Here is a 26,791-nt window from a genome sequence, read left to right on the forward strand (position 1 = left end):
GACAATTCTTGTCTGTCATTAAGGAAGATTGGGGAACTATAACTTTTCCAAAAAACCGGAAATATCTCAATCCTAATATGAAAGAAATTCTGCTATGTTAGGCTAGGAATAAATTACAGTAAATGTCCTCCTCTTATCACGTGTATTTCATCTGCTTGATTCTCAGAATAGAATACTAATCTTAGGGACTTCCCTGGCGGTCCAGTGGTTCGATCCCTGGTTGGGGAACTAAGATCCCGCAAGCCGCACACCACAGCCGAAAAAAAAAAAAGAATACTAAGTTTACTTTTTAAATGTTGTTTGGCCGCACCGTAGGGCATGCGGGATCTTAGTTCCACAACCAGGGATGCAACCCCTGCCCCTTGCAGTGGAAGAGCGGAGTCTTAACCACTGGACCGCCAGGGAAGTCCCAAGTTTACATTTTTAGTTTTAAAAAAGTCTTAAGATTCCAGAAAAGTATTTCCTGTCAGTCTCTGCTAGTCAAACTAAACTGTCTAGGTCACTTGGGTTTTTCCCAGGAGAGCCCCAAGCGAGCAAACTCTTCCCTCCGGTTCAGCCCGCCTCTGCTCTCTGACCTCTCCTTCAGCCCTGCCCCGCCTCGCCCACCGCCTGCACCCCGGCTCCGCCCCTCCCCAGGCCACGCCCCTTCCCACCTCCCATCTCCCTCAACCATTTCCTCAGTAGGTGGCTCTCGCCCCGCCCCTCAGCGACGCGCCGCGGTAAAGTCGTGCCCTAGGCCTCTCTAGCCCTCTGGAGGACTTGCAGTCTGTGTCTGGCGGCGCCGGGCGGCGGTGGGCGGGTCTGACGTGTGGCGTGAAGAGCCAAGCGAGCGGGCTGCCGGGTCGGGGTTGTTTTAGGTTCGAGTGTTTTGGCGATGGGGCTGCGGGAGATGTGGAGACTCATGTCGAGGTGAGTGAGCGAGCGGTCTAAGGGCAGGTTCATCGGCTGCGCTCGCCCGGGTGGAAAAGGTCAGGGCGGTGGGGACTGGCTGGCCTTGACGTTTCGAGTCGCCCTTGGAGGCGCAGCTGTCAGACCCGAGTTCCGACCCGCCTGGACCACCCTCAGCCCTCTTCTGGGTCTCGGTGTCACTCCTTCTAGCACCTTCTTTGCAGCATCACCTTCGTTTTCTGCCTCTCTGGCCCTTAATGCAGACTTGACCCCCGTTTCTTTCTTTTTTCAAAGTTGAGTAAGTTTGGGGGACACGCAGGGTTTCACCTTGGGGGAATTTTGTGGCATGTTTTGTGCTGCTAACAAACGCTCGTGCTTTGCCAGTTGTTATCTGTGCTTGTGGTGTGATTGTTGTTCAGCTGTGTCGCGTAGTTCCAGCGTTAGTGCAGCTGTCTGGAACTTTGAGGCGAGTGTTGCGGCCTCACAGCTTGGCTTGGGGGAGTATGTGTGCAAACGTGTTTAACTTTTGAAAGTGCTACTCAGTGCAGCTTGAGCTCAGCTGAGGAAATCTGGTAGCAATCACTGTAGGAAGTTAGGCTGGAGCAGTCTTGAGGCCTACCGCCTGCCCCCATGCATTACCAGGTTTCAGCTCAGGCTGCTTGAAGGGAGAACCGGCTAATTGCCTCACAGCTGAAATTCCTGGGGGGTTTTAGTCTTGGATTTTTCTTTAGGGCAAAGGGATGGGAGTGGTTTTTTGATTTAAGAATAGTTTCAGTTTTAGGGCAATGTGTCTAGTTGTTTTAACCTTGTATCCATGCACTTGGTTATTCAGTATTTGAAGAAAAATCGAAGAGTTGCTTTCCTTCTTCGTTGTTTTTTTTTTTTTTAGTACCTTGAAATTAGTTGTCTCTGTGCCTCTAACCAGCTCACAGAGGAACTTGGCAGATATAAAGAAAATCGGTACATATAATCAGTGCTGATGCTTTTTTGAAGCTGTGAGCAAATACCGCGTTAATTGAGAAACAAATTGGGAAGACATGTTAACTTTGTTAACAAAGTTAACAAAATTAACTGACTTGGGAAAGAATCTGTCATTCCCAGAGTTCAGATTGGCTTTGTTGCACGCGCAGTTGCAAGGTGCAGACTGATTAGGCGAGTCCTGGACTGGTTTGGGGGCTTTGATTGGAGATGCCTTTTCCAGGGCCAGCCCTGGAGTGGGTATTACCCTGGCAAAGCAGAGACCTGAGGCCAGTATCATCCAGTCTTGACAGCCTAATTACAAATGTACTAAGGAACAGGGTGCCACAGTTTTCTGAGAGGAACTAGGGCCCCTGTGCTGTGGTTGACATTGTTGGGCAGTCCTTGAACCCTGGCTTCCCTTGGCTTTTCTGTCACTGTCTTGCTTTCCTACTACCACTCCCCACTACTTATCTTGCCCTAGTGCCAATACAGCCCTTGGAATTTTTTGTTATTGTTGTAGTTCCCCAGTAAAGTACCTCTCTCTGAAGATAGCTCTCAAATTTGTATGTCTAACCTTGATTTATCCTGAGCTCTAGTACTAGTCACGACCACCTGAATGTCTCTTTTGCACCTCAAATATACATTTGCACATAAGTGCAACCCTTATTCCTCCTCTGCACTTTCAACTTCATAGCACTATCTATTCTTCTAGATTCCTAAAGTTATCTAAGTTCTCCCACACTCCCAATCCTTATCTCTTCCTGCTGATTTGAATTTGAACATTCCTTTCATTTATCACTTGTTCTTTTTGCAGAAACTTGATTAATGGACTTATCTCTTCCCAATTTGAATAGGTTCTGCACATGACTGCCAGATTAATCTTGCTGAAGTTTACTTCAGTGCCTTCCATTCCTCTGCTCAAAAGCTCTTAGAGGTGTTCTCCTACCTATGGAATTAAATAAAAAGTTCCCAGCCTGGGTTTCAAAGATTAGGCCCCAGTTTAGTTCATGAATTCGACAATACTTACTGTCCTGTTACAGCTCCTGGGAGATAGTGTTCTAGGCACATCTGTTATCCTGTAGCCAACCTGGACTACTTGTTCTTTTTTTTTTTTTAAAGATTTTTTTGATGTAGACCATTTTTAAAGTCTTTATTGAATTTGTTACAATATTGCTTCTGTTTTATGTTTTGATTTTTTGGCTGTGAGGCATGTGGGATCTTAGCTCCCCCACCAGGGATCCCAAGGGTCGAACCCACACCCCCTGCATTGGAAGGCGAATTCTTAACCACTGGACTGCCAGGGAAGTCCCTGGACTACTTGTTCTTATTGTTTTTAACTTCAGGTCATTGAAGTTCGAGGAGATCAGATGAGAAACAAATATTTAAACAAAAGTAATACCTAGTTATCAAGTCTGTTAAGTGTCTGAAAGGAAAAGAGAGCCAGGTTTAGAAAGGAAGAGGGGCTCAGGGAGCCTCTTCAAAGAGACTGATCTTTAAGCTGTTAATAGTGTTTATTCCCTTCTTCATCTCCTCTGTGTTGTGCTGAACTATATTGTTTTGGTTTGCTTCTTGGGCTGCCTGTCTTCTCTTTCTTTTACTTCTGTGTAGTTGTTTCTGAAGGCTCAATATTTGATTCTCTGTTATTTTTATTATTTTTTAGTCGAACAGTCACAAACCCAAATGCAGATGCCCAGAAGGAATGGTGCTGGCTAGGTGGCAGCAGTGGGGATTAGTGGGGAGCTAGTGAGCAATAGAGAACGCTCTCTCTAAAGGCAGCTTTCCAGCCTGTGTGTCGTTGCCGTTGTAGAGTGTAGACCCAGGGTTTCCAGAACTACCAGTTTGTCTGGAAAAGCTGGAAAGCTGCGTTTTTAAGTGAAATCTCTTGATTTTAAAGTGTCTGTCATTTTAAAACACTGCTAACCAAACACATTTGTAGGCTCAAGCAGCCTTCAGGCCATAGTTTTCAACTGTAGCTTTCTCACTTATTCCTCATAGAGAGCTTAGAGGTTCTCAGGCCTCAGTGATTGTCTATACATGTGACTTCCTGAAATGTCTTTAGTTCTAACTTTTCTTTCAAACTCCAGTCTTTCTTCTCCACTCACTGTTGAATATTTCTACTTAGGTCTCATTACAACCTCAAATTCAAAATGGAATTCATATTTCATCCTACAAACCAGCTAGTTTCCTTCCCAAGCTTTTCAGTACCTATTTCTCCTAGCTCTCCTGGCATGAAATCTTGTAGTCGTTTTTGGCATAATTCTTTTTCTTTTCCATTGAATTTTTACTTCTTAATAACTCAGTAAATCATTGCCTTGTTTCCACAGCTGGTGTTCATCAGTTCATGCCTGAGTTACTTGGCCTTGGACTTGATTTTCTGTTCTATTCACATTCTACCATGCCTAGTTCTGCTGTAATAATCTTCATTAAGTACTATTTTTATTATATCATCATCTGAAACAGTTTCATGAAAAGTTAATTTTGTAAGCCCATGTGTGCTTTATTGGATAATCAGAAATCTTCTAAACGATAAGGTTCTCATCCTTCTAAGACAGTCGTTTTTAGCAAGTATGAGGATCACCTGGAGGGTTTGTTAAAAATAGATTTGTGAGCCTTACCCCACAGTGTCTGATTCAGTAGGTGTGGAATGGGGCGAAGCATTTGCATTTCTGACAGGTTCCCAGGTAAACTGATTGTGTAGGTCCAGAAACCACACTTTCAGAACAACTGCTGCAAGCAGCCAAGTTGATCATCACCTGAAGGAAATAAGCCTGATAAAGTGAATTAGTAAATTAGTAGTAGCTGTAATGTGCATGTCTCTTCCCTTCCACCAGATGGCACTTTGGGAGTCAAAAGGAAGGAAAGAGACCATAAATTCAGAATTACTTGGAGACTCTGAACATGCAAATACATTTCTGAGATATAAAAGTTAATACCAGATTTTAAATAATAGCTGAGCATAAATCGGAACATATAGAAGGAATATGATTTATAGAATCTGGCAGGGAACTTAGTTGTACTTAGGTTTGTTTTCTATTTTGCTTTATAGTAACTGGTCCAGAGATTTTTTTTGACCTGTAAATGCCATACACAGTGGTTCAAACTTGCGTTTGGTAGGTTTACATTAACTTTTCTGAGTGAAATAAAATTCTATCTCATATATAAAACTGGGACTTGAAGCCAGGCCTTGTGTTTCTCTTTGTTTATTCTTTATGCTGCAGGTAGTACTTAAACTGTTACATGAAACCTGCCAATCTGGCAGCATCCTCATTAGCCTTGAACTGGCATTTGGGTATTGGCCATTAAGGAATTCAAAGTAATTCTGGATCTAAAGAAATTAGTGCTTAAATTTTTTGATACTTAATTTTTCTTTTAGGAAGTTTTTTGAGTTAAGTTGAAAAAAATTTTAGAAGTGGTGCTTTAGGGTAAGTATAGTTCAGATTTTAAAAGTCTATATGAAATCTCTATTTTAAAAATACCCCTAAATAAGAATCTGTCACTTCAGGTTAACTTTTTTTTTTTTGAAGTGGATCATTTTTAAAGTCTTTATTGAATTTGTTACAATATTGCTTCTGTTTTATGTTTTGGTTTTTTGGCCGAGAAGCATGTGGCATCTTAGCTCCCTGACCAGAAATTGAACCCGCACCCGCTGCTTTGGAAGGCGAAGTCTTAACCACTGGACCACCAGGGAAGACCCCCAGGTTAATTTTTATAAAGTATTGATTTTAATGACAACTTGTCTGAACTTTGGAATCTTTTGGGGAGCTTCAAACAAAATATCTATGTCTGTGTCCCATCGCCAGAGTTTGATAATTGGTCTTGGATGTGACTGGGGCTTTGGAATGTTTACAGTAGTCCCAAGTGATTCTACTGTGCAGACTAGTTGTGGAATTACTAGCTTAGGATAAGAATATTTTACTCGTGGTAAGGCAAATTCAAAATACGCTAGTCCAGGAATGTGAAGTGTGACTGACTTAAATTAGTGATTTTCCTCTTTTTTTGTAGTAGTATTCAATTTGAATGTAATAGAAAATGAAAGTAATACAAATTCTGAAAAGTAAGTTAGATTACAAATATTTTTATGAATTCAGTCAACTAGAATGTGGTTACAAGTGGTAACACTGGTCATATTGCCCTTTTTCTTAATGTCTCAGCTAAACTTTTGCCCTTCAAATAATCTCAAGGTATCCTTGAAAGATTAATAAAATTAATAAGTTGGCAGTTTATCAGGTCCATCAGATAGTATCTGTGTCTTTGCATATGTACAGCTCCTGTCAGGCTGCTGCTGCTACTACTGATCTCAGCTTTGACCTCTCTCCATATATCTTAAATCTAACTTCTTGTATCCCAGTACAGGTTTCCCCTGCTATCTGAAAGTAGAGCATTTCTGTGAAACCTCGCATAAGCCGAAATGGTGTAAAGTGAAAAGCAGTTATCTTATGACACATCTTGCTAATGGATGTACAAAACAAATTGAGATAAAGCACAGAGGCTCCCACAGTTCAAGTCTTTGGTCACTTGGTGCTGAGATGCAGAGTGCAGTTACTGCGGAAGGAGCTCAGTGGTGCCACTCTCACTGCTCGGGGTGCATGCTGCCTCTATAACATCTCGCTTCAAAACAAACACTGAACGCTCTTTTTGCTCTTCACCTTTTTTCATAAAAGTGATAATCCTCTTTGGATTTCATTGGATTAGTGAAAACAGGTGCTAATGTAGGTCTTTGGAAAAAGCAAAGTGGTGTAAAGCGAACTTTTTTTTTTTTTTCCTGTATGTGGGCCTCTCACTGTTGCGCCCTCTCCCGCTGCGGAGCACAGGCTCCCGACGCGCAGGCTCCGGACGCGCAGGCCCAGTGGCCATGGCTCACGGGCCCAGCCGCCCCGCGGCATGTGGGATGTGGGATCTTCCCGGACTGGGGCACGAACCCACGTCCCCTGCATTGGCAGGCGGACTCGCAACCACTGCACCACCAGGGAAGCCCTGTAAAGCGAACTTTTGAAAAGCAGGAGATGCCTATATCTTCCTAATTATGGTATTTTTATATGCATCTCTCTCACTAAACTTCGAGTTTCTCAAAGGCAAGAACGATGACTTTTGGGGAACTTTTTTAAAGACCCAAAGCTTAAAGATACAATTTGATGGATTTTCATGAACATACTCATTTCAGTGGCACCTGGATCAAGAAACAAGATAGTACCAGCATCTAGAAGCCCTCTTTATGCCCTCTCCAGTCACTACCCTCCCCCATGTTGCTTTGCTTTTACTTTTACTTTAATTAGAAAGTATCAATACACGAAGTACTTAAATGTACTATATTTTGAAGTCTATAGTGAACTTTTATATATGTGAACAGTCCTGTAACCATCATGATAGAAACAACTTCCAACACTCCATGTTTCCTCATGCCCCTTCCCAGTTTCCCCCACCCTCCACCATTCTTACTTCTGTTATTATTGATCACTTTTGTTAAGTTTTATCTTAAGCTTTTTATTCCTAGCCTAGCAAACACTTTTAAAATAACAGACTTAGAGTTGTTGTATTGTATTTGTTTTGTAGCCAGTTTTCTTTTCGTAACTTCTGTCATGACTGGTTTTCTATGTCATAACTATTATTTAAATATTTTTAAATACATATTTTTTTTGGCTATGTAATGGCTTTGTATAGATGACAGTTTTAAACAAAAGTTTAGATACTTTGTTTCCAGTTTTTTCCTTATGTAAATAATTGTTGCAGACATCTTTGTAAATCAAACTTTGATCGTGTCTGAAGTTTCCTTAATACAAATGCCTGTGAAATTACTAGGTCTAAGGGTTTGATCATTTTAAAGATTGTGGGTCCGTATTTCCAGTGTGTCTACTGGAAAGGCATTACCGATTTATATGTCTCACAGCAATGTTTGAGAATGCCTATTGCATCCTTATCAAACTTTTTTTAAACTAGCAGTTTTCTTTAACTTCTTTTATTTTTATTTTTTTTAATTATTTTATTTTTGGCTGCGTTGGGTCTTCATTGCTGCACGTGGGCTTTCTCTAGTTGCGGCGAGCAGGGGCTACTGTTCGTTGTGGTGTGCGGGCTTCTCATTGCGGTGGCTTCTCTTGTTGTGGAGCACAGGCTCTAGGTGCACAGGCTTCAGTAGTTGTGGCTCGCGGGTTCTAGAGTGCAGGCTCAGTATTTGTGGCACACGGGCTTAGTTGCTCTGCGGCATGTGAGATCTTCCCGGACCAGGGCTTGAACCCATGTCCCCTGCATTGGCAGGCGGATTCTTAACCACTGCGCCACCAGGGAAGCCCTTAACTTTTTTAAAAACTTTTTTAACAGTTTTAGGTTTACAGAGAAAATTAGCAGAAAATTTTGACCAATGTATAATGACAAGTCTCTACCATTACGACTGTACAGACTAGTTTCACTGCCCTAAACATCCCATGTGCTCCACTTGTACTTTCCTTTCTTCCTCCCTCCCCTAACCCTATGATATCCACTGATCTTTTTCCTGCCTCCATAGTTTTCAGAATGTTCTGTGGTTGGAAGCATACAGTATATAGCCTTTTCAGATTGACTGCTTTTGCTTAGCAGTGTGCATTTAAGGTTCCTCTTTTTTTTTTTTTTTTTTGTGGAAAGAAAGCTTGTTTCTTTTTATTGCTGAGTAATATTTCATTGTATAGATGTACCACAGTTTGTTTATCCATTCAGCTATTGAAGGACCTCTTGGTTACTTCCACATTTGGGCTATTATGAATAAAGCTACCATAAACATTCATGTGTAGGTGGACTTAAGTTTTCAACTACTTTGGGTAAATACCAAGAAGTGCAGTTGCTGGGTCATATGGTAGAAGCGTATGTTTAGTTTTGTAAGAAACTGCCAGATTTTCTTTCAAAGTGGCTGTACCATTTTGTGTTCCTACCACAACGCATGAGAATTAAACTTTTTTAAAAAATAATTTTTGTTTTAATAACTTTTCAAAGAAGCTAAAGCAAACAAAAGGGAATGTAGTATTTATACATTGAAACATGACTACCCACATTACTGTGTTCATTGTATTCTACATTTGTTTCAGGTTTAATTCATCCAAAAGGACTAATATCATACTGCAGCATTTGGTAAGTTTGGACTTTGTTTTGCTGGCATTATTAGATTATAATGTGCAATTTAAAATGTTGTTCTTAGGGAAGTAGAGAAATACTGGCAGATTTCATTGATCTTGGTACACTTTGGTTTCCAATTTTATAGTGTCAAAACTTGACTCATATAACTTGTTGGAGGTAGCATAGGTTATGGATAAGAGGATGGATCTTCAAGTCAGAATGCCTGGGTTTAAATAATGGGTCCGCTACTTAATCTTGGGCAGATTACTTGGTCTCTTTCAGCCTCCTTTTTTGATATATAAAAAATGGGGATAATAGTATCCATCTTAGAGTGCTTATGAATAATAAATAATTCATTAAAAAATCTAGCATAGTGCTTGGCATATAATAATCATTTTATACATGCTAGCTACTATTGTACTAGTAGTACCATTCCAAAGCTTAGATGGTATTAGTTGATCACACTGCAAGGAAGAAATGATTTTTATTCATTTTTCTGTATCTTTGCTATAGATCGAATCTAATTGCCAGTGTGTTGATATTTGGAGGTGGGGCCTTTAAGAGGTGATTGGGTCTCTAAGGCAGAGCTCTCATGAGTGGGATCAGTGCCTTTATAAAAGAGACACCAGAGAGATCCCTCACCTTTTCTGCCTTCTGAGGGAGGATGCAGCGAGTAGACAGCCATCTATGAACTGGGAAATTGGACTTAACCAGACACTGAATATGCAGATGTCTTTTTTTCTTTTCTTTTTTTTTTTTTTGCGGTACGCGGACCTCTCACTGTTGTGGCCTCTCCCATTGCGGAGCACAGGCTCCGGACGCGCAGGCTCAGCGGCCATGGCTCACGGGCCCAGCCGCTCCGTGGCACGTGGGATCCTCCCAGACCGGGGCACGAACCCACGTCCCCTGCATCGGCAGGCGGACTCTCAACCACTGTGCCACCAGGGAAGCCCTCTGCAGACGTCTTGATCTTGACTTCCCAGCCTCCAGAATTGTGAGAATTAAATGTCATATAAGTTACCCAGTCTGTGGTATTTTTGTTATAGCAGCCTGAACGGACTAAGGCACCCTCATCTATGCAGTAGGTCCTTATTACTTATCTAGTTTATATATAGTGGTGTATATGTGTAAATCCCAATCTCCCCATCTATCCCTCCCCCCTCACCCCCTGGTAACCATATGTTTGCCAAACAACTTTTATTTCAAAACTTCAGTAAAGTCAGAGCAAAATATTAACGTAAAGTCTAAAATTTTTCATTCCTATGGTCAGAAAAATTGTATTTTACCCATAAATGGTAATAATGTCAGTAACGGCATAAGTCTCTCTGTGTCTCTTCTTACATATTTTAGGATTCAAGTCTACAATACTAAAAATTTTTAAGCATTTACCTGCATCTCTTACTCCCTGGACAAATTTCTGAGACAGTAGACTTAAAATCTGATACCGAGATGTGAATGTGGTCCCTAAAGGATTAGAACAATGGCCTGGATATCATCATAGAATCATGTTATTGTACGATAATTCAGAAATTTCTTGGTTTAGCGTTTCTCAACAGTGTTTCTGTTAAGTGCTTTCAATAAAAAAGTTGTATAGTCAAAAAAAAAGACACTCTCATGCAGCCTGACAAGTACCTTGCATGTAAAGAGGACAAGTCACTCAGATACAGCACTTATGGTATTATGCCAGGTGCTATTCTAAGTATTAGCTCAGTTGATTCTCATAGTCTTACAGAGCAGATACTACAGGTCCTTTATCTGCAATTCTGAAACCTCAAAATCATAAGTTTGTGTTTGGTTTGGGGTTAGTTTGTGGTAAATGCATTTGATGGCAAAATATGATCTGAACATACTTGTGAAACTCTTTTTGTCCATATCCTAACTAGTGTTTAATACTCATGGTTTGGTGCAGAAGTAGTAAAGCATTTGGTTACAGTGTACTGAACCAGCCTCCACTTAGGATGTTTTATATACTATGTAATATGTACTGTGTTACCTTTCCAAAATCTAGAAAATTTTCTGAATTCTGAAATGCATCTGGACCCAAGGGGTTTGGGTAAGGGGGTTATGGTCTTATCCCTATTTAATGGATCAGAATTTAAGGGACAGAGAGGCTAAGTAGTATGCCCCAGTGTCACACATCTGGTAAACAGGAGGTGGGATTTGAATCCAGGTTATCTGGCTCCATAGACTACCTACTGCACTCTACAGCCTGTGGCAGAGTGAACACTAAGTAACTATTGCATAGTGTTTCTCAGTTCAGCCTACACAGAGATGGGCATATGAAAACTGGAATATCTTACCCTTATTTATTTTAGTCAGCTGATATACATGGGAGCTGAGGAATTTCCTGGAAAAGGAACTTAGAACAATGTTATTGTTCATATTTAGATTCATATTTAGATATGCGCACAAGTGGAATAGAAAGACATGACGGTCCAGATTCCATGGGGCTGTGTGACCTGGGGCATAAACCACATTGAAGAAAGGAAGGTAAACTGGACTCTCATCAGGGCCTGAAGACTGAATGGTTCTAGCTCCCAATGTTGGCTTTTACATGTGCTTCAGAGATTGAGAAGCTGTACCCCAAGAATTCCTCCTGTGACCCTTCTAAGAGAGCTGATAGAGCAAGAGCCTTTTTTACTTCATAGCGGAGTGATGGAAATACGCCATTGATGGCAGAACTGTAGGCAGCGTTATGAGAAATGGATAGGACTGACTTGTGATAGTAGTGTGACATTCCTTGTGACCCTTCAAAGATATTAGATGGACCTGAACCTGGAAAGGAGGCAAAAGTTCTGCATTTCTGCAGATAGTTTGTCAAGCTAATGCAAGCTAGTAGGACCTATTAATGAAGTCTCCTTTATATTCATAGGCTGATTTGGACATATTTTTACAACAAAAATATTCATAGAAAAATTTTTTTTCTTTTTCCATAATGTTTAAAACTCTTACACAGCGTTTAATTTAATATGCAGAAGCTCATTTTTTCCATATAATTTTGACCTGGACATGGAGAAGACTTTTTTCCATCAGAAAGTAGTTCTTTTCAGTATGAAGGTATACTGGTTGGACTGCATGAACTGAAACTGCACATGTCATTTCATGACAGCAATCATGTTCATATTCTGTATGTGCAGATGATCTAGAATCAGTATCAACCAATTTATAATCTATGCCTTTTGAACAGACATACATTAAGTGCTTGCTTTGTATATGCAAAGAACTTGACTGATGTCGACTTTGTAACCAGTGAAAGCTTACTGGAGTACAGTCATTTATTTGATCTGGGCCTTGAAGCATGACTAGGGTTTCAGTAGGTAGAGATGGGAAGTAGTGAGAGTTCATATAGTAACACTAAATGTGATTCTGTTATCTCCCTTTTGTAAACACAGTAGTTGAGGCTCTGAGACTAGCTTGTCTGAGGGTGTATAGTAGTAGTGAGTGGCAAAACTAATGTTTGAGTCCATCTGACTCCAAAATCTGTCTTCTTTCTATTATGCAATATGTTTATTCCTGTGGCAAGAGCTGTGAGATAGGAGAATGGAGGCTACACTCGGCTTTCTGAGTCTCCATTGTAAGGAGTGCTGTGCAATGGTGGGTCTGGAGAGTTTACCTGGGATCAGATGTGGAGAGACTTGAAGGCCATGTCAAGTAAAGTTGGATGTTTTTGAAATTAATGGCGAGTCATGGAACATTTTTGAATGGGATTAACAAGATTAGAATTGGGCTTTAGCAAAATTTCTCTGAACGCAGTGTGAAGGATAGACCATCTGGCAAAAATTCTGGAAATCTGCCGAAAAGGAAAATTATAATAATGCTGTATGGCTAGGGCAATGAGAGTAGAAAGTAATGGATAGAATCATTTTAGAACTAGTTTCTCTGGTATTTGGTAACTACTTCAAGTTGTTGGCAGAGAGGGGAGGAGAACAGTTAGGAATCAACACCAGCATTTTGTGCTTGGTTGACTGAGAAAATGGTGATACCTCTACCTGATGTAGGGAACAGAGGAGGAGAGACAGATTTGTTGGAGAGAAATTTCTTGGTAAATTTGGTTTTTAACAAGTTGAGTTTGGGGTGCCACGTAGGTACTCCTGTAATTGTAGCAGGCATTTGGAATAAGGGCCTGGGCTTCTGGAAAATAAAGGTATAGATGCAGGTTTGAGCCAGCTGTTTAGAGGTAATAATTGAAGATGGGAAGTAGCTGATATCACAGAATGTGCGAGCTAGAGCACAGCTGAGGACAGTTTGAGAGATTCTCTATAAACCATTTCCATATGGAGGAATTTACTGACCCAGTTTGAAGTCAGGAAGGATTGAGTGAAGCTTGAGTAATCAGCATTTATTAAATGGTTTTTGATTCTATGAATCGTACTTATATTGTGCTTTGGTGTCATATTTGTGTTATAATAATTTAAATTTAATGGCATTCTTTAATATTGGCTGGAAATGGATGACATGTCAAAATAAATCATATTCTGCAAAAGTTAGGATATTTCCCTGGGTATGTCTTTCAGTTGTTACTTAGTTCAGTGGCAGTGAATGTTACATATAGTGAAAGGTATGTGCTTGAGATTGGGATTTGGGTATCCACAGTGTGAAGCTTATTTTAGGCTTGTGTTACAGCAGGACTGCATTAGTAGAATGAAGGATTATTCATTCAGCTTATTAAACATTTTTTGGATACCTGCTATGTGTCACGCACTTGATTTTCCTCAGAGGAAAGGCTCATTTCTCTCAATGTTTGTGAAGTCTCTGACTGTGTTTTCCAAAATGTAACCTGAAAAATACAAGTCCCAAGAGATAGCTGTTCCATGAAAAATAAAAAGTTCTTTAATCAAGTGAGAACTATGCTGCTCATTGTATTTTAAAAGTTTACATTGCGTATTTGCCTATTAAAGACTGAAAAGTCTTATAGGAATTAAACTTTATATTGGTTTAAGTTTTTCCCAAGCTTATTTGACCATGGGCCATTTTCTCCTTCAACATAGATGCAATAAACATCTCTTTGCACACTTTAGGAAATATTGCTACTATGGATTTTGCCAGAATAGTTCCATATTCCAGCAGAGTGGATGTTCTAAGTTATTTTATTTATTTATTTTTAAAATTTATTTATTTTTGGCTGTGTTGGGTCTTCGTTGCTGCACGCGGGCTTTCTCTAGTTGCGGTGAGTGGGGGCTACTCTTTGTTGCAGTGCGTGGGCTTCTCATTGCGGTGGCTTCTGTTGCAGAGCACAGGCCCTAGAGCATGCGGGCTTCAGTAGTTGTGGCTCATGGGCTCAGTAGTTGTGGCTCATGGAGTCTAGAGGGCAGGCTCAGTAGTTGTGGCGCATGGGCTTAGTTGCTCTGTGGCATGTGGGATCTTCCCGGATCAGGGCTCGAACCCGTGTCCCCTGCATTGGCAGGTGGATTCTTAACCACTGCACCACCAGGGAAGTCCTCTAAGTTATTTTTGTCTCAGGGATATTATTTTGGCAGACTTCATGCATTCAATTCAGCACAGGGCTGTGTGTTGATGGTGTCCATGCATTTTAGCAAGTTTCCTTCACATATATGCATTGAATGGATGTTCTCCTTACCCCTTCTGTCCCACCCCCCCACCTCCAAATTTGGGTTGTATGAGAAGTTCATTTCTGACTCTAGTCTCTGTAATCTTTCCTAATATGAGAAATTTCTCTTCATAGAAGCCTTTTCTAGGTTTTAACTAAAACTTAATGATATTTTTGGAAAAGAGATTTTTTTCTGCAGAATTAATTAACATACATAAATGACACTAATACTGCAGACTTCATCTTTTTCCCTTCTGCTCTTTTGCGTGAATTTTTTTTTTTTTTTTTTTGCGGTACGCGGGCCTCTCACTGCTGCGGCCTCTCCCGCCGCAGAGCACAGGCCCCGGACGCGCAGGCCCAGCGACCATGGCTCATGGGCCCAGCCGCTCCGTGGCACGTGGGATCCTCCCAGACCGGGGCACGAACCCGTGTCCCCCGCATCGGCAGGCGGATTCCTAACCACTGCGCCACCAGGGAAGCCCTGCGTGAATGTTTTTGATTAATGCACCAATAGTTGTTTTCAGGTTTTAAGAAGGCCATGAACTTTTCAGGTGGGGGAAAAATATCCTTTGTTTATTAATTTTACCATTCTAGTGGCTTTTTTTTTGGCCATGCTGGGTGGCATGAGGGATCCTAGTTCCACACCAGGGATGGAACCCGCACCCCTTGCAGTGGAAGCGTGGCATCTTAACCACCGAACTGCCGCGGTAGTCCCTCTAGTGGCTTTTAACAGACGATTATGTAATATTCTTTGCTCAAAGTCTGACCCTCTGTAAATGTCCTGCAAAAATACTTCACCTAAGTGCTGGAAAGTCGATGCTTAAAAATATTCCTGCATCCATTGTAATAGCAAAAATTGTAAATTACCCAGTGCTAATCAGTAGGGGACTGATTAAATTGATATCTAAGAATGAACAGCTGTTAAAAATAAGTGGGTAGGATGAGTGTGCAATCGGCAAAATCCGTACTAGGAAACTCTATAGGTTAAAAGGCCTGGTTTTTTTCAACGAATTGTGAAGAAAAGAAAGGAATGGAGGCAGCACCTTTAGATTTTAAAAGACTTGAAAGATATATCCATTTAAAAAAAATGGATAGATGATGTTTATGGATGTACACTTTGTGTTTATCATAAAAACCAAGACAGTTGTTACTTTTGAAGGGAGGGTGAGGGCTATGATCGGAATGGGGCAAGTGGAGGGCTTTCGGTCTGGCTAGACAACGTTGGGTCTGGGATAGGATTTTACCCCAATAACAAGTTAGTAATTAGCTTGTTACTGTTCCATGGATGCTGGCAAAAGATATGCAACCCTTGAGTTAGAGACAAAGGACGTCGTTATTAGTTACCCAATTAGCAGCATTGAGCTTCAGGTTTGTTTTGGTTCCCTTGCTCTCCAAGTCCCACAGGGGTGACAGAAGGCCCAAATGAATGCATTCATATACAGTGGGTTGCACTACAGGACAGCAGTACTGAATTTGGGGAACCTGCCGGTTTGTAACACACTGTAAGCAAGCCTGCTCTCTGTCCCGGAGGGAGACTTTACATTTTCTTCAAAGTTTCTCGCAGCAAATACAGTCCTGAAAAATGACCCAGGTGAAGAGCATTCAGGCCCTTGGATCCATGAAATACACAGCAGTAAAGTGCAGGGAAGCCTCAGGACCCATGGTAGATGGTTTCTCCCTGTAGCCAGTCAGCTCATTGCAGATGTAATTAGTTAAGATGAGGTCGTACTGAAGTAGGAATTACTGGGGTAATTCAATATAATTTATCCTTATATAAAGGGAAAATTTGGAGACATATATACACGGAGAATGCCGTGTGAATATTGCAGTTATGCTGCAACAAGCCAAGGAATTATCAGAAGCTAGGAGAGAGGCCTGGAACAGAACCCTCCCCTAGCGCCTTCAGAGAGAGTGTGGTCCTGCTGGCACCTTGATCTCAGACTTCTAGCCTCCAGAACTGAGACAATAACTTTCTGTTTAAGCCTAAGCGTAGTTTGTGGTATTTTGTTGTGATAGCCCTAGCAAAGAAATACAGTTATCATGTTACATTTGTCAAAATTAAGAACATTGCTATGTTAGTATTAACTTTATACTTTTTGGATTTCACCAGTTATTCCATCAATTTTCTGTTCCAAAATCCAATCCAGGATACCACATGGCATTTCTTTGTCATGTCTTCTTAGTTTCTTCTGGTCTGTGACAGTTTATCAGTCTTTCCTTATTTTTCATGACCTTGGCAGTTTGGAGGAACACTGGCCAAGTAGCCTGTAGAATAGCCTCTAATCTGGGCTTGTGTCTGTTTTTTGTTGTTGTTGTTCTGTTTTTTCTTTTTTTTTTTGATGACTAGCCTGTAGTTAAAAGGTTTCTGGAGAGAATATCACAAAGGAAAAGCCCCTTCTCATCACATATCAGGGAGTATCTGTGGGTTTTGACATATGCCTTAGGGAGTACATGACATCCTCATGACACAGCTGGTGATGCTGACCTTTATCACGTGGTTAAGGTGGTGTTTGTTGGGTTTCTCCTCTCTAAAGTTACCATTTTTCCCTTTTCTACTCTGTTCTTTGGAAGCATGTCAGTAAGTTCAGCCCACAGTCAGACGGTGAGGGGGCTAAGCTTTACCTCCTGGAAGGGGGATTTCTACATAAATTATTTTGAATTCTTTTGTGGGTAAGATCATCTCATCTCCCCCATTGATTTATTCAGTTATATATATCAGTGTGGACTCATGGATATTTATTTTATTCTTTGGGTTATAATTGAACAGCACATTACTTATTCTGTTACTCACATTGTTTCAACTTTGGCCATTAGGAATTCCTTCATTTTGGCTTCTTGTGTCCCTTTGATATGACCTTTTCCTTTTAATTTTCAATTTTTTATAAATTGAAAATTACTACTTTCTGATACTGGAAGATGATCTCTGGCTCTGGAATCAGCCATTTCTCCAAGGAGCTCTGGTTGCCTTTATTGGAAAATTGCATTTAGAAATCAAGATCTGAGTCTGGGAATGCCCCTTGCTACTGGAGTGTCACGGTTTTCTCTTGGGGATAGAACTAGAGTAATGTATATATCTGTAGTAGAATACATATGCTGTATACTGTTTACTGTCCCATGTATACATAAATAGCGATAATGTATACATAAATAGCGATAATGTATACATAAATAGCGATGTGTTTCTGTGTTTATCCTCTGTTATATTAATATATATCCTCTTAATATATATTAAGAAAACATGTTCATACTGCTGTCTCTGACTTTAATCCAGTACCACAGGGCAGGCTTCATTCTAGCCTTCCCTTCTTGCTTGTCTCTAACTCTCCTCCTGACCAGTGAGAGCCTGGTTCTCACTGACCACCCTCCATTACTTGTTTTTTTTTAAAATTTTTAAAATACAGTATGTACCTTTTTAAAAAAAATTATTTATTTTTGGCCGTGTTGGGTCTTCATTGCTGCGCGTGGGCTTTCTCTAGTTGCGGCGAGAGGGGGCTACTCTTTGTTGCGGTGCACGGGCTTCTCATTGTGGTGGCTTCTCTTGTTGTGCAGCACGGGGTTCTAGGTGCGTGGGCTTCGGTAGTTGCAGCACACGGGCTCGGTAGTTGCAGCACACGGGCTCAGTAGTTGCGGCACGCGGGCCCTAGAGGGCATGGGCTTAAGTAGTTGCAGTGCGTGGGCTCTAGGGCGCACGGGCTTCAGTAGTTGTGGCACGCGGGCATCAGTAGCTGTGGCTCGTGGGCTCTAGAGTACAGGGTCAGTAGTTGTGGCACACAGGCTTAGTTGCTCCACGGCATGTGGGATCTTCCCACACCAGGGCTTGAACCTGTGTCCCCTGCATTGGCAGGCAGATTCTTAACCACTGGACCACCAGAGAAGTCCACATTACTTGCTTAACCTCAGTATACATGCAAAGCAGTTTTGAACAAATTTACTAACTAGAGCATTGGTTGACATACAGGTTTTTTTGTATATTTCCTTGCAGCTTGCAATCAAATGACTGTTTTCTAAAGTTACTTAGGTCAGCTTTCCTGCCACCATCCTCACGATTTCACTTCAGTGTGCTTGTCATACGTGTGTGGTTTGGTTACATTTATTTGCCACAGTCTGCATTCCATGTTGGAATCCCCTGACACTGGGTGATTTTTAAAAAATATATATAGTTTGTATACATTCAGATTCACTCTCTGTACATTTCTTTGGGTTTTGACAGATGCATAAATCATGCATTCATTACCCAAAGTCCATGCAGAACAGCCCCATCCCCCTAAAACTTCTGCTGTCCTTCCCCTCTGTAGGCAGTCACTTCGCCTGCTCCCCAACACTGACCTTTGTTATGCCCCTATAGTTTTGTTTTCTACAGAACATCATATGAATGGAATCATACAATATATAGGCTTTTGTGTCTGCATTCTTTCACTTGGCAAAACGCATTTAAGATTCACCTGTGCTGTTGCATGAACTGATAACGTAGTCCTTATCACTGAATAGTATTCCATTGTTTGGATATACCACAGTTTATTCATTTCCCTGTTGAAGAGCATCTTGGTTGCCTTCAGGTTTTAGTGAGTAAGAATAAAACTGCTACACCTGTTTGTGTACAGGTTTTTGTGTGAACATAAGTTTTTAATTCACTTGGGTAAATATCTAAGGGTATGATAGCTGGGTTTTATGGTAAGTCCATGTGTAACTTTATACAAGTTTACCAAATTATCTTCTGTAGTGGCTGTACCATTTTGCAATTCCACCAACGAAGAACGAGTGTTCCTGTTGTTCTGCATCCTTGGCAACGTGTTATTGTCTGTTTTTGGATTTTAGCCATTTTAATATGTATGTAGTGGTAGCTTATTGTGGTTTTAAATTGCATTTTCCTAATGAGAAATGATGTTGAGCATTTCATGTGTTTTTTTGCCATTCCTATATTTTCCTTGAAGCTCTTCAGTTTTTTTTTTGCCCATTTTAATATTGGGTTGTTTGTTTTCTTATTGAGTTTTAAGAGTTTTTTATACAGTTGACCCTTGAGCAAGGTGGGGGTTAGGGTCACTGATTTTCTGTGGAGTTGAAAAATCCGAGTATAATTTTATAATCAGCCCTCTACAACTGAGGTTCCTTCTCTGCTCCTGTGGATTTAACCAGCTGGGGATCATGTAGTACTATAGTATTTACTATTGAAAAACATTTGAGTGTAAGTGGACCTGCACAGTTCAAATCTGTGTTGTTCAAGGGTCAGCTGTATATTTTGTATGCAAATTCTTTATCAGATATGTGATAGGCAAGTATTTTCTTCTAATTTCTGGTTTGTCTTTTCGTTCACTTTATCTTTTGCAGAGCAGAAGTTTTAAATATGATGAAATTCAGTTTATCAATGTTTTCTTTTGTGGATCATGCTTTTGGTGTTGTATCCCATTAATCCTTAATGTATGGAAGGCACTGTGAACCAGAGTCCAGGGGTGTGGCCCTCATAAGTGTTCCTGTCCCTTCTCTGGGGGTGGGCTGCCTTTTTTCCCCCCTTTTCCTTTGTCCCCTGTTCCTTTTCTCCAGCTGTGATTGGTAAACACTAAGGTCAGTAGGCTATGGTTTTGAAGTGCTTCTCCCTTGGGATTAAGGGTCTTATTTTATAGGCCTCCATCCCATTTCCCCACTGTGTTGGGCCTCCACCAGAACCCTATGCTACCAGCTTTGAAGGCTCTCTCTCCCATGAAGATTTAGCCTTTTGTTCTGTGTGGAAGATGAGGGGAAAGGCTTTAGTTGTGCCTGCTGTTTCCCTCCCCCAGCCAGCACCACACGGGGGAGCTTTCTCTAGTCTTCCCTGGGAGAACCTGCTTGGGTTCCAGGAGGAAAAGCCAGCAAGAATGGGAGCTCCCCCCATGACTGTGACACCTGCCACCCCCAGGAGCTCCACACTATCACAGTTGCCCACACTTGCCCATACCTCTTTACCTCTAGCAAGTCATTAAAAATTCTAGTTAATCTTCCTTAGGGCTTCTGCCTGAGCTAAGCAAATATACTGGTCTTGCATCTCCCTGAAGGCACCTGTCTCTCCAGATTTTATTACGGGGCTGTTTGCCCTGTGACCTCCTGTCTCTGACTGAGGTCACCAAAGCCATTAATTTTCAGTCTGTTCACCTTTTTTTCTTGTTACAAGGTCAGGAGACGCATCTTTTCAGCTCTCAACATCTCTGAGCTGAAACCAAATAATAGAGTTTTAAAGGATTGTCTCTGATATTAGGTGATAATTTATGTGAAGTTGTTCAGTGGAAACAGTCATGAAACTTTTTGTGGTTTTTTTTGGGGGGGGACTGGCAAATCTGACTTGGTTCAAGCAAAAAAGAAATTTAGTTAGTATGGAGAGAGATGAAAGTTTATTAATACTTGTGTGTAACATGTTTGTATAATATGAAATCTGTTTTACTTTAAAATTTAGAATGATGTAGGTATCTGAAAAGTACAGCTTTTTAGTCTATCATCTGTCTTTTCATATGAGTAAGGGTTTAATCAAGGAAGTAGAACCACTGAGTATTGAAGGGGAGCAAAATAAGCCACTCCAAAATGTGCCCCTTGCCTCACTCACCATGGTGCGTGAGGCCCTAAGAACTGTATAGACAGGTTCTTCACAAGTATGTGCTTTTGTAAGCTCATTCTATAATCTGGCCTTAAACTACTTATTCTGCCTACTTTCCTATCACTCATTTTCTCAATCAGCCTTTATTCCACTCATGTTTAACATCTTAACATTTCCAGATATTCGCTGTTCATGTTTTAGAATGTGTTACTCTCCAGGATTTTCACCCCTCTTTTTCTTGGCATATATCAAGGACTAGCTCAAATATCACCTTTCTTTCCCCCAAGTTGTTGGTAGCTATTGTAGTCAGAATTATTTGCCCTCTCTATTCATCTTTGATTTCCAAGTACCTAACATATTGCTTGGTATACAGTAATAAAGATTTAGGAGTATTTCATAGTCCAAGAAATTCTAGGACTGGGTTCTATGTTATTTTTATTTTTTTAGAAACAAATTTTTAAATTAATTTATTTTTGGCTGCGTTGGGTCTTCGTTGCTGTGCGAGGGCCTTCTCTAGTTGTGGCGAGCGAGGGCTACTCTTTGTTGCAGTGTGCGGGCTTCTCATTGCGGTGGCTTTACTTGTAGCGGAGCACGGGTTCTAGGCACGCCCGGGCTTCAGTAGTTGTGGCACACGGGCTCAGTAGTTGTGGCATACGGGCTTAGTTGCTCCGTGGCATGTGGGATCTTCCCAGACCAGGGATCGAACCCATGTCCCCTGCATTGGCAGATGGATTCTGAACCACTGCGCCACCAGGGAAGTCCCATGGACTGGGTTCTATTTTAAATCAGTTGACTAAGTTCACTCAGAAATAAAAATTAACAGATTTAAGAGGTATATGTAGTTTGCTTTGGAATTGTCTATCTACAGAGTCCAAATAACTTTAGAAAACTTTGTCAGATGTACTGAGTTATCCATTCGATTAGCTAACCTTAACATTGTGTGAAAGATTTGCATTTAATATATGTTTTGTTGTTGACTTGTGATAAAAACTTAATGAATTTTATCCTAAAGTTATTCTTTGTTTACACAGAGAATGTCTAAGCACACAGAGGCAGCAGCAGAAGTCCTATTGGAAAGAAAAGGTTGTGCAGGAGTGATAACACTAAACAGACCAAAGTTCCTAAATGCACTGAATCTTAGTATGATTCGGCAGATTTATCCACAGCTAAAGGTTTGTAATTTTCTTAAAGCAATCATGTGGATCCTTCTGAAAGTATGTCCTTAGAGAGTATTTCTGATATTCTCTCCCATATAATCACTTGACTGTCTGGGATCAGCACCCAAGCCCCATCGCTTATAGAGTCCTCAGCGCTTTCCTAAGTGGTTTTCCTGGAGCACCCCTACTGACAGGGAGTTCACTGCCTCAGAAGACAGCCTCTTCCACTTTCACAAGGCTCCAAGTTTCTTCTTATGTTCTGCCCCTCTTTATTTTATTTTTCCAACCTGACGATATATTAGGCCCATATTTTTTCACCTTGGTCTCAAAGTTGTCGTGGCAAAGATTTCAGTTGCCATCATCAAACTTGGATCACAGAATGCACTCATCTAGCAACTTTGCTGGGATAGCCTCTAATTTATGTCAGAAAAGAAAATGAAGTTGGGATCCATTCTTCTGGATATGTTTTATAAAGCTTATGCCTTATGCTTTGTATATATCCACATACGTCTATATATACACATGTGTTTATGTGCATGTGGATATATCATTAATGAGTTTGTATTTATGATATGCTTATACCATCTTCTTTTACATTTGGATAGAAGTGGGAACAAGATCCGGAAACTTTCCTGATCATCATAAAGGGAGCTGGTGGAAAGGCTTTCTGTGCTGGAGGTGATATCAGAGGTAAAAACTTTTTTCCCTTCTCACCTAAATGCTTTTGTCCCCCAATAAAACTGATAAGGTATTAGCAAATTTTTGTGGTACTTTGTAATTTGCTTTACTTTCTAGAATGGTTTTTTGTTAAACTGTTAATACATTTTTAGTGTGGTTAGCTTAGAAAAAGAAAACATTTAAAGACTTACCTCTTGTAGTTAATAGAAAAATGAGAATAGCAGCTGTTTTTTTTAACTACATACGTGCCCTTCAGGTATCTTGTCTCTTTCCCTGAATCATCCTGAACAAAATGTCCAGTTATGGTATGTGATTCTGCTTTTTATTTTAGAATAGCTGTTATTAAGCAATTGTTTATCACATAAGCCTGCCAACCTGGCCATGTTGAGTGACTTGCCATTCTCCAAACATGACATGCTCTCACGTATTTCCATGACTTTGTGCTTTCCCATTGTTCATCATCCCAAAGCAAGAATGCACTTAATTGTAGTATTTATCCTATTATATTATCAATATTTTTTGTGTGTTTAAATTAACATGCTGAGATAAATAAAAAGATTAATTCTCCTTATCTTTCTAATTATTTAGGTCAATCTGTACATATTTAACTATTAAAAACAAAAGGTAAAAGAGAGAAGAAATGTTATTACCACTGGTTGTCAGTATTTTATATATACTGAAAACTTTTCAGTATTTATATATACTGAAAACATTTTGAGTTTTGTTTCTTATGGAATTGGTAGGTTCCTGGGATGGTTTTTTTCTTTGTGGTTTTTTTTTTATATTTTTTGTATTGTGTTAAGATGATAATGTTCAGGTTGATCTATTTACCATATTTATAATCTTATGTAAACCATTACATTTGAAATAGGAAGAAACAAACTTGATTCAGGACATAATTTCAAATATCTATTAAATTTAAAATAACTGAGTTTTAAAATTTCACTTTAAAATTTTCAGTTGCTTCGACTGACTTGTTAACTGAATCGTTTTATGAATTTGTTTTGCCCACTACTTAAATATTTTTAAAACATTGTTTTTCAGCCTGGAATTAATCTTTCCTCAAGAGCTGGGCTTTTGATCTTGTCAGTTTGCAGATGGGCAGAGCCTTATGTATTGATTTTAGCTTCTTCTGACTGAGCTATTTTTGCATATAGGCCTAACTTTACATTACTGTTTGGAAATACAGTTAAAAATTCTAGAATTATTCTAGTTCACATGTATAAGCAACAGATTTCAATTCTAGGAAATTTAGTTTCTTTTAAACATCATAGTCCAAGACAGTAAGTGGGCACTCTGAAAAATAAAATTTTTTTTGTAATTTATTTATTTTATTTTTGGCTGTCTTGGGTCTTCAGTGCTGCCCACGGGCTTTCTCTAGTTGTGGTGAGCGGGGGGCTACTCTTCGTTGCAGTGCGTGGGCTCCTCATCGTGGTGGCTTCCCTTGTTGCAGAGAACAGGCTCTAGGCTCACGGGCTTCAGTAATTGTGGCTCACGGGCTCCAGTAATTGTGGCTCATGGGCTTTATAGCGCAGGCTCAGTAGTTGTGGCACATGGGATTAGTTGCATGTGGGATCTTCCCAGACCAGGGCCCAAACCCATGTCCCCTGCATTGCCAGGCGGATTCCCAACCACTGCGCCACCAGGGAAGCCCTGACAAAAAATTTTTAAATGATGTTACTAAACATCATTTAATTTATATGGAACTGATTGGTTAGAATAAGATTAGAAGGAAATCTCAGAAGATTTCTGAGATAAAAGAGATTTATTCCACAGGCAGTGCAATTTACGCTCCTTTTCTTTTAGTATTGGGGAGAAATGAAAGATAATAGTTGAGGGTTTTAGGGGTTTTATCGGTGAAAGCCTCAGAATGACAAAACTAGATATCAAACCTTTTTTTATTTTTAAAATATTTATTTATTTGGCCACCCCATGTGGCTTGCAGGATCTTAGTTCCCCAACCAGGGCCTGAACCTGGGCCACGGCAGTGAAAGCACTGAGTCCTAACCACTGGACTACCCAGGAATTCCCCAAACCTTTTTTTTTTAAAAACCAAGAAAAAAAGTCAATATTTGGTTGGAACATTTTGAAGGAAGCTATATCAGAGTTCTGAAGTTAGTCTAAAAATCTATTAATAGTCAACAATTTTTATGTAACTCTTCCCCATAAAAGAAGTAAATGTATATATTATATATTTAATTTGTATTTTAGTAGGTAATTGTCATAGGACTTAGACAAGAAAAGCATATGAGCTTGAAGTGTATGGAAGAGAGGTTTGATGGTGGTTTTGACATTGACTATAGTAGGAGTATAGTAGATTGGACTGTGGAACTCTGGATAATAGAAAATTGCAATAGAAATGAAACCATTTGATTGTTATTTATTATCAAGATATTTACTGAGCACCTGCTTATTAAGACAGGCATTTGTATGCTGTAGCAGTATCTTTGAGAGGTTATATTTCCATTGATATTAATAAATAAGGACATTACTGTCTCATTTACCTTCTTAGCCTCACCTTTTACCATTCTCCTTTAGTCTTTTAAAACTACTTATTTCTTGATTTTATTCTTTCTTGCCTGTGTGCCTTTGTAGGTACTCCTTTCTCTACTCAGAACTTTTCACTTTTCAGAACTTTTCACATTTAGGAAATCCTTACCTGTTCTTCACATTTGGCTCAGAGTTCTCTCTTCTAGGAAGCCTTTTTTTAAATTATTTTTTTTGGGGGGGGTGCATCGTGTGCCATGCAGGATCTTAGTTCCCTGACCAGAGATCGAACCTGTGGCCCCTGCAGTGGAAGCATGGAGTCCTAACCACTGGACTGCCAGGGAAGTCCCTGGGAAGGCTTCTTTTAATTACATCTCTTACGCTCACATTCCCACGGCACCCAACCTTAGAGTGGGCATGACACAAGGAGTGTAGCTCAGTAGTCTGTCTTATAGTCTGAACTCCAGGGCAGCCGTCTTATATTGCTGTCTTGTTATCTACAGCACTGAAAACAGTGCGTGGTACCTGGTAGATGCTCAGCAAATGTTCCATGGTGAAATGAATGTGACAGAAGTATTTAACTAGATGGAATATATAGAACTCTGTGTGTGTGTGCATGCACATGTGCATATATTTCTTTGTGTGTATATGTATAACGTACTTTGTGTTAAGATATATTACCAAAGGAAACATGTATCCAGCAAACATTCATTTAGGTGCTACAGAAAATAGTCAAAAGAAAATGCATTTTGTACCAATATATAACTTATAATTTAAGTATAACACTTTGTTAGAAGTTCTGAATAAGAATTTTTGCCTTGAAGTTTTGACATTGGACTATGGATTTGGGGCTAACTATAGTATGTCCGTGGAATAGGTGACTTCAGAACCTTAACAAACCATTCTAGACTTTCCCCCTGGTACTTACTATCACATTATTTAAAATTTTTCTATTTGACTGTATTGACTGGAGAACACTTTTTGTAATTTGTAATCCTTCTTTTTTCTTTTTTTATTGTAGTGATCTCAGAAGCTAGAAAGGCAAATCAGAAGATAGCTCAGGATTTCTTCAGAGAAGAATATATGCTGAACAATGCTATTGGTATGTGTGCTCTGCTGAGAGCTTTGAAAATGGAATCAAGGCATAAGCTGCACAGTATGAATTGTTAAAATGTAATCAACAGACACTCTTGTTTAATCTTTTATATACTTTGTGCCAGGAATAAACTTGATTAAAGTAGTCTGACTGCTCATTCCAGAACAATTCATACTTGATTATTAAATAGGGTATACTTAACTACTATTTGCCATATAATCAATATGGAAACATGGATTCTGATCATATGGTTGGCTTTCTTGGAAAACAAAAAGCTTGGGTGCCAGTTTTCTCTATAAAATGAAGTGTCATTTTTCTGAATTCTTGAGGAACTCTGGGAT

At 40.0% G+C, this 26,791-nt stretch overlaps 1 protein-coding gene across 5 annotated transcripts in view; it reads left to right on the forward strand.

Moving 5' to 3' along the window:
• Positions 1–760: 760 nt before the first annotated feature.
• HIBCH (3-hydroxyisobutyryl-CoA hydrolase) overlaps positions 761–26,791 on the forward strand; it is an 87,669-nt gene continuing 61,638 nt past the window's right edge. The window contains exons 1-6 of one of the 5 annotated variants that reach the window (XM_060016432.1): positions 761–909; positions 5,450–5,546; positions 8,898–8,940; positions 22,064–22,204; positions 22,795–22,879; positions 26,376–26,456. In XM_060016432.1, coding sequence (XP_059872415.1) covers positions 22,067–22,204; positions 22,795–22,879; positions 26,376–26,456 — 304 coding nt within the window. In that variant the 5' untranslated portion in view covers positions 761–909; positions 5,450–5,546; positions 8,898–8,940; positions 22,064–22,066. Of the gene's footprint in view, positions 910–5,449; positions 5,547–8,897; positions 8,941–9,736; positions 9,920–11,337; positions 11,416–22,063; positions 22,205–22,794; positions 22,880–26,375; positions 26,457–26,791 lie in introns of those variants that run through there. The other 4 variants (XM_060016429.1, XM_060016428.1, XM_060016430.1 and 1 more) reach the window with 4 other exon arrangements.

The sequence above is a fragment of the Delphinus delphis genome, chromosome 7 (assembly GCF_949987515.2).
Source record: "Delphinus delphis chromosome 7, mDelDel1.2, whole genome shotgun sequence".
NCBI classification, from domain to species: Eukaryota; Metazoa; Chordata; class Mammalia; order Artiodactyla; family Delphinidae; genus Delphinus; species Delphinus delphis.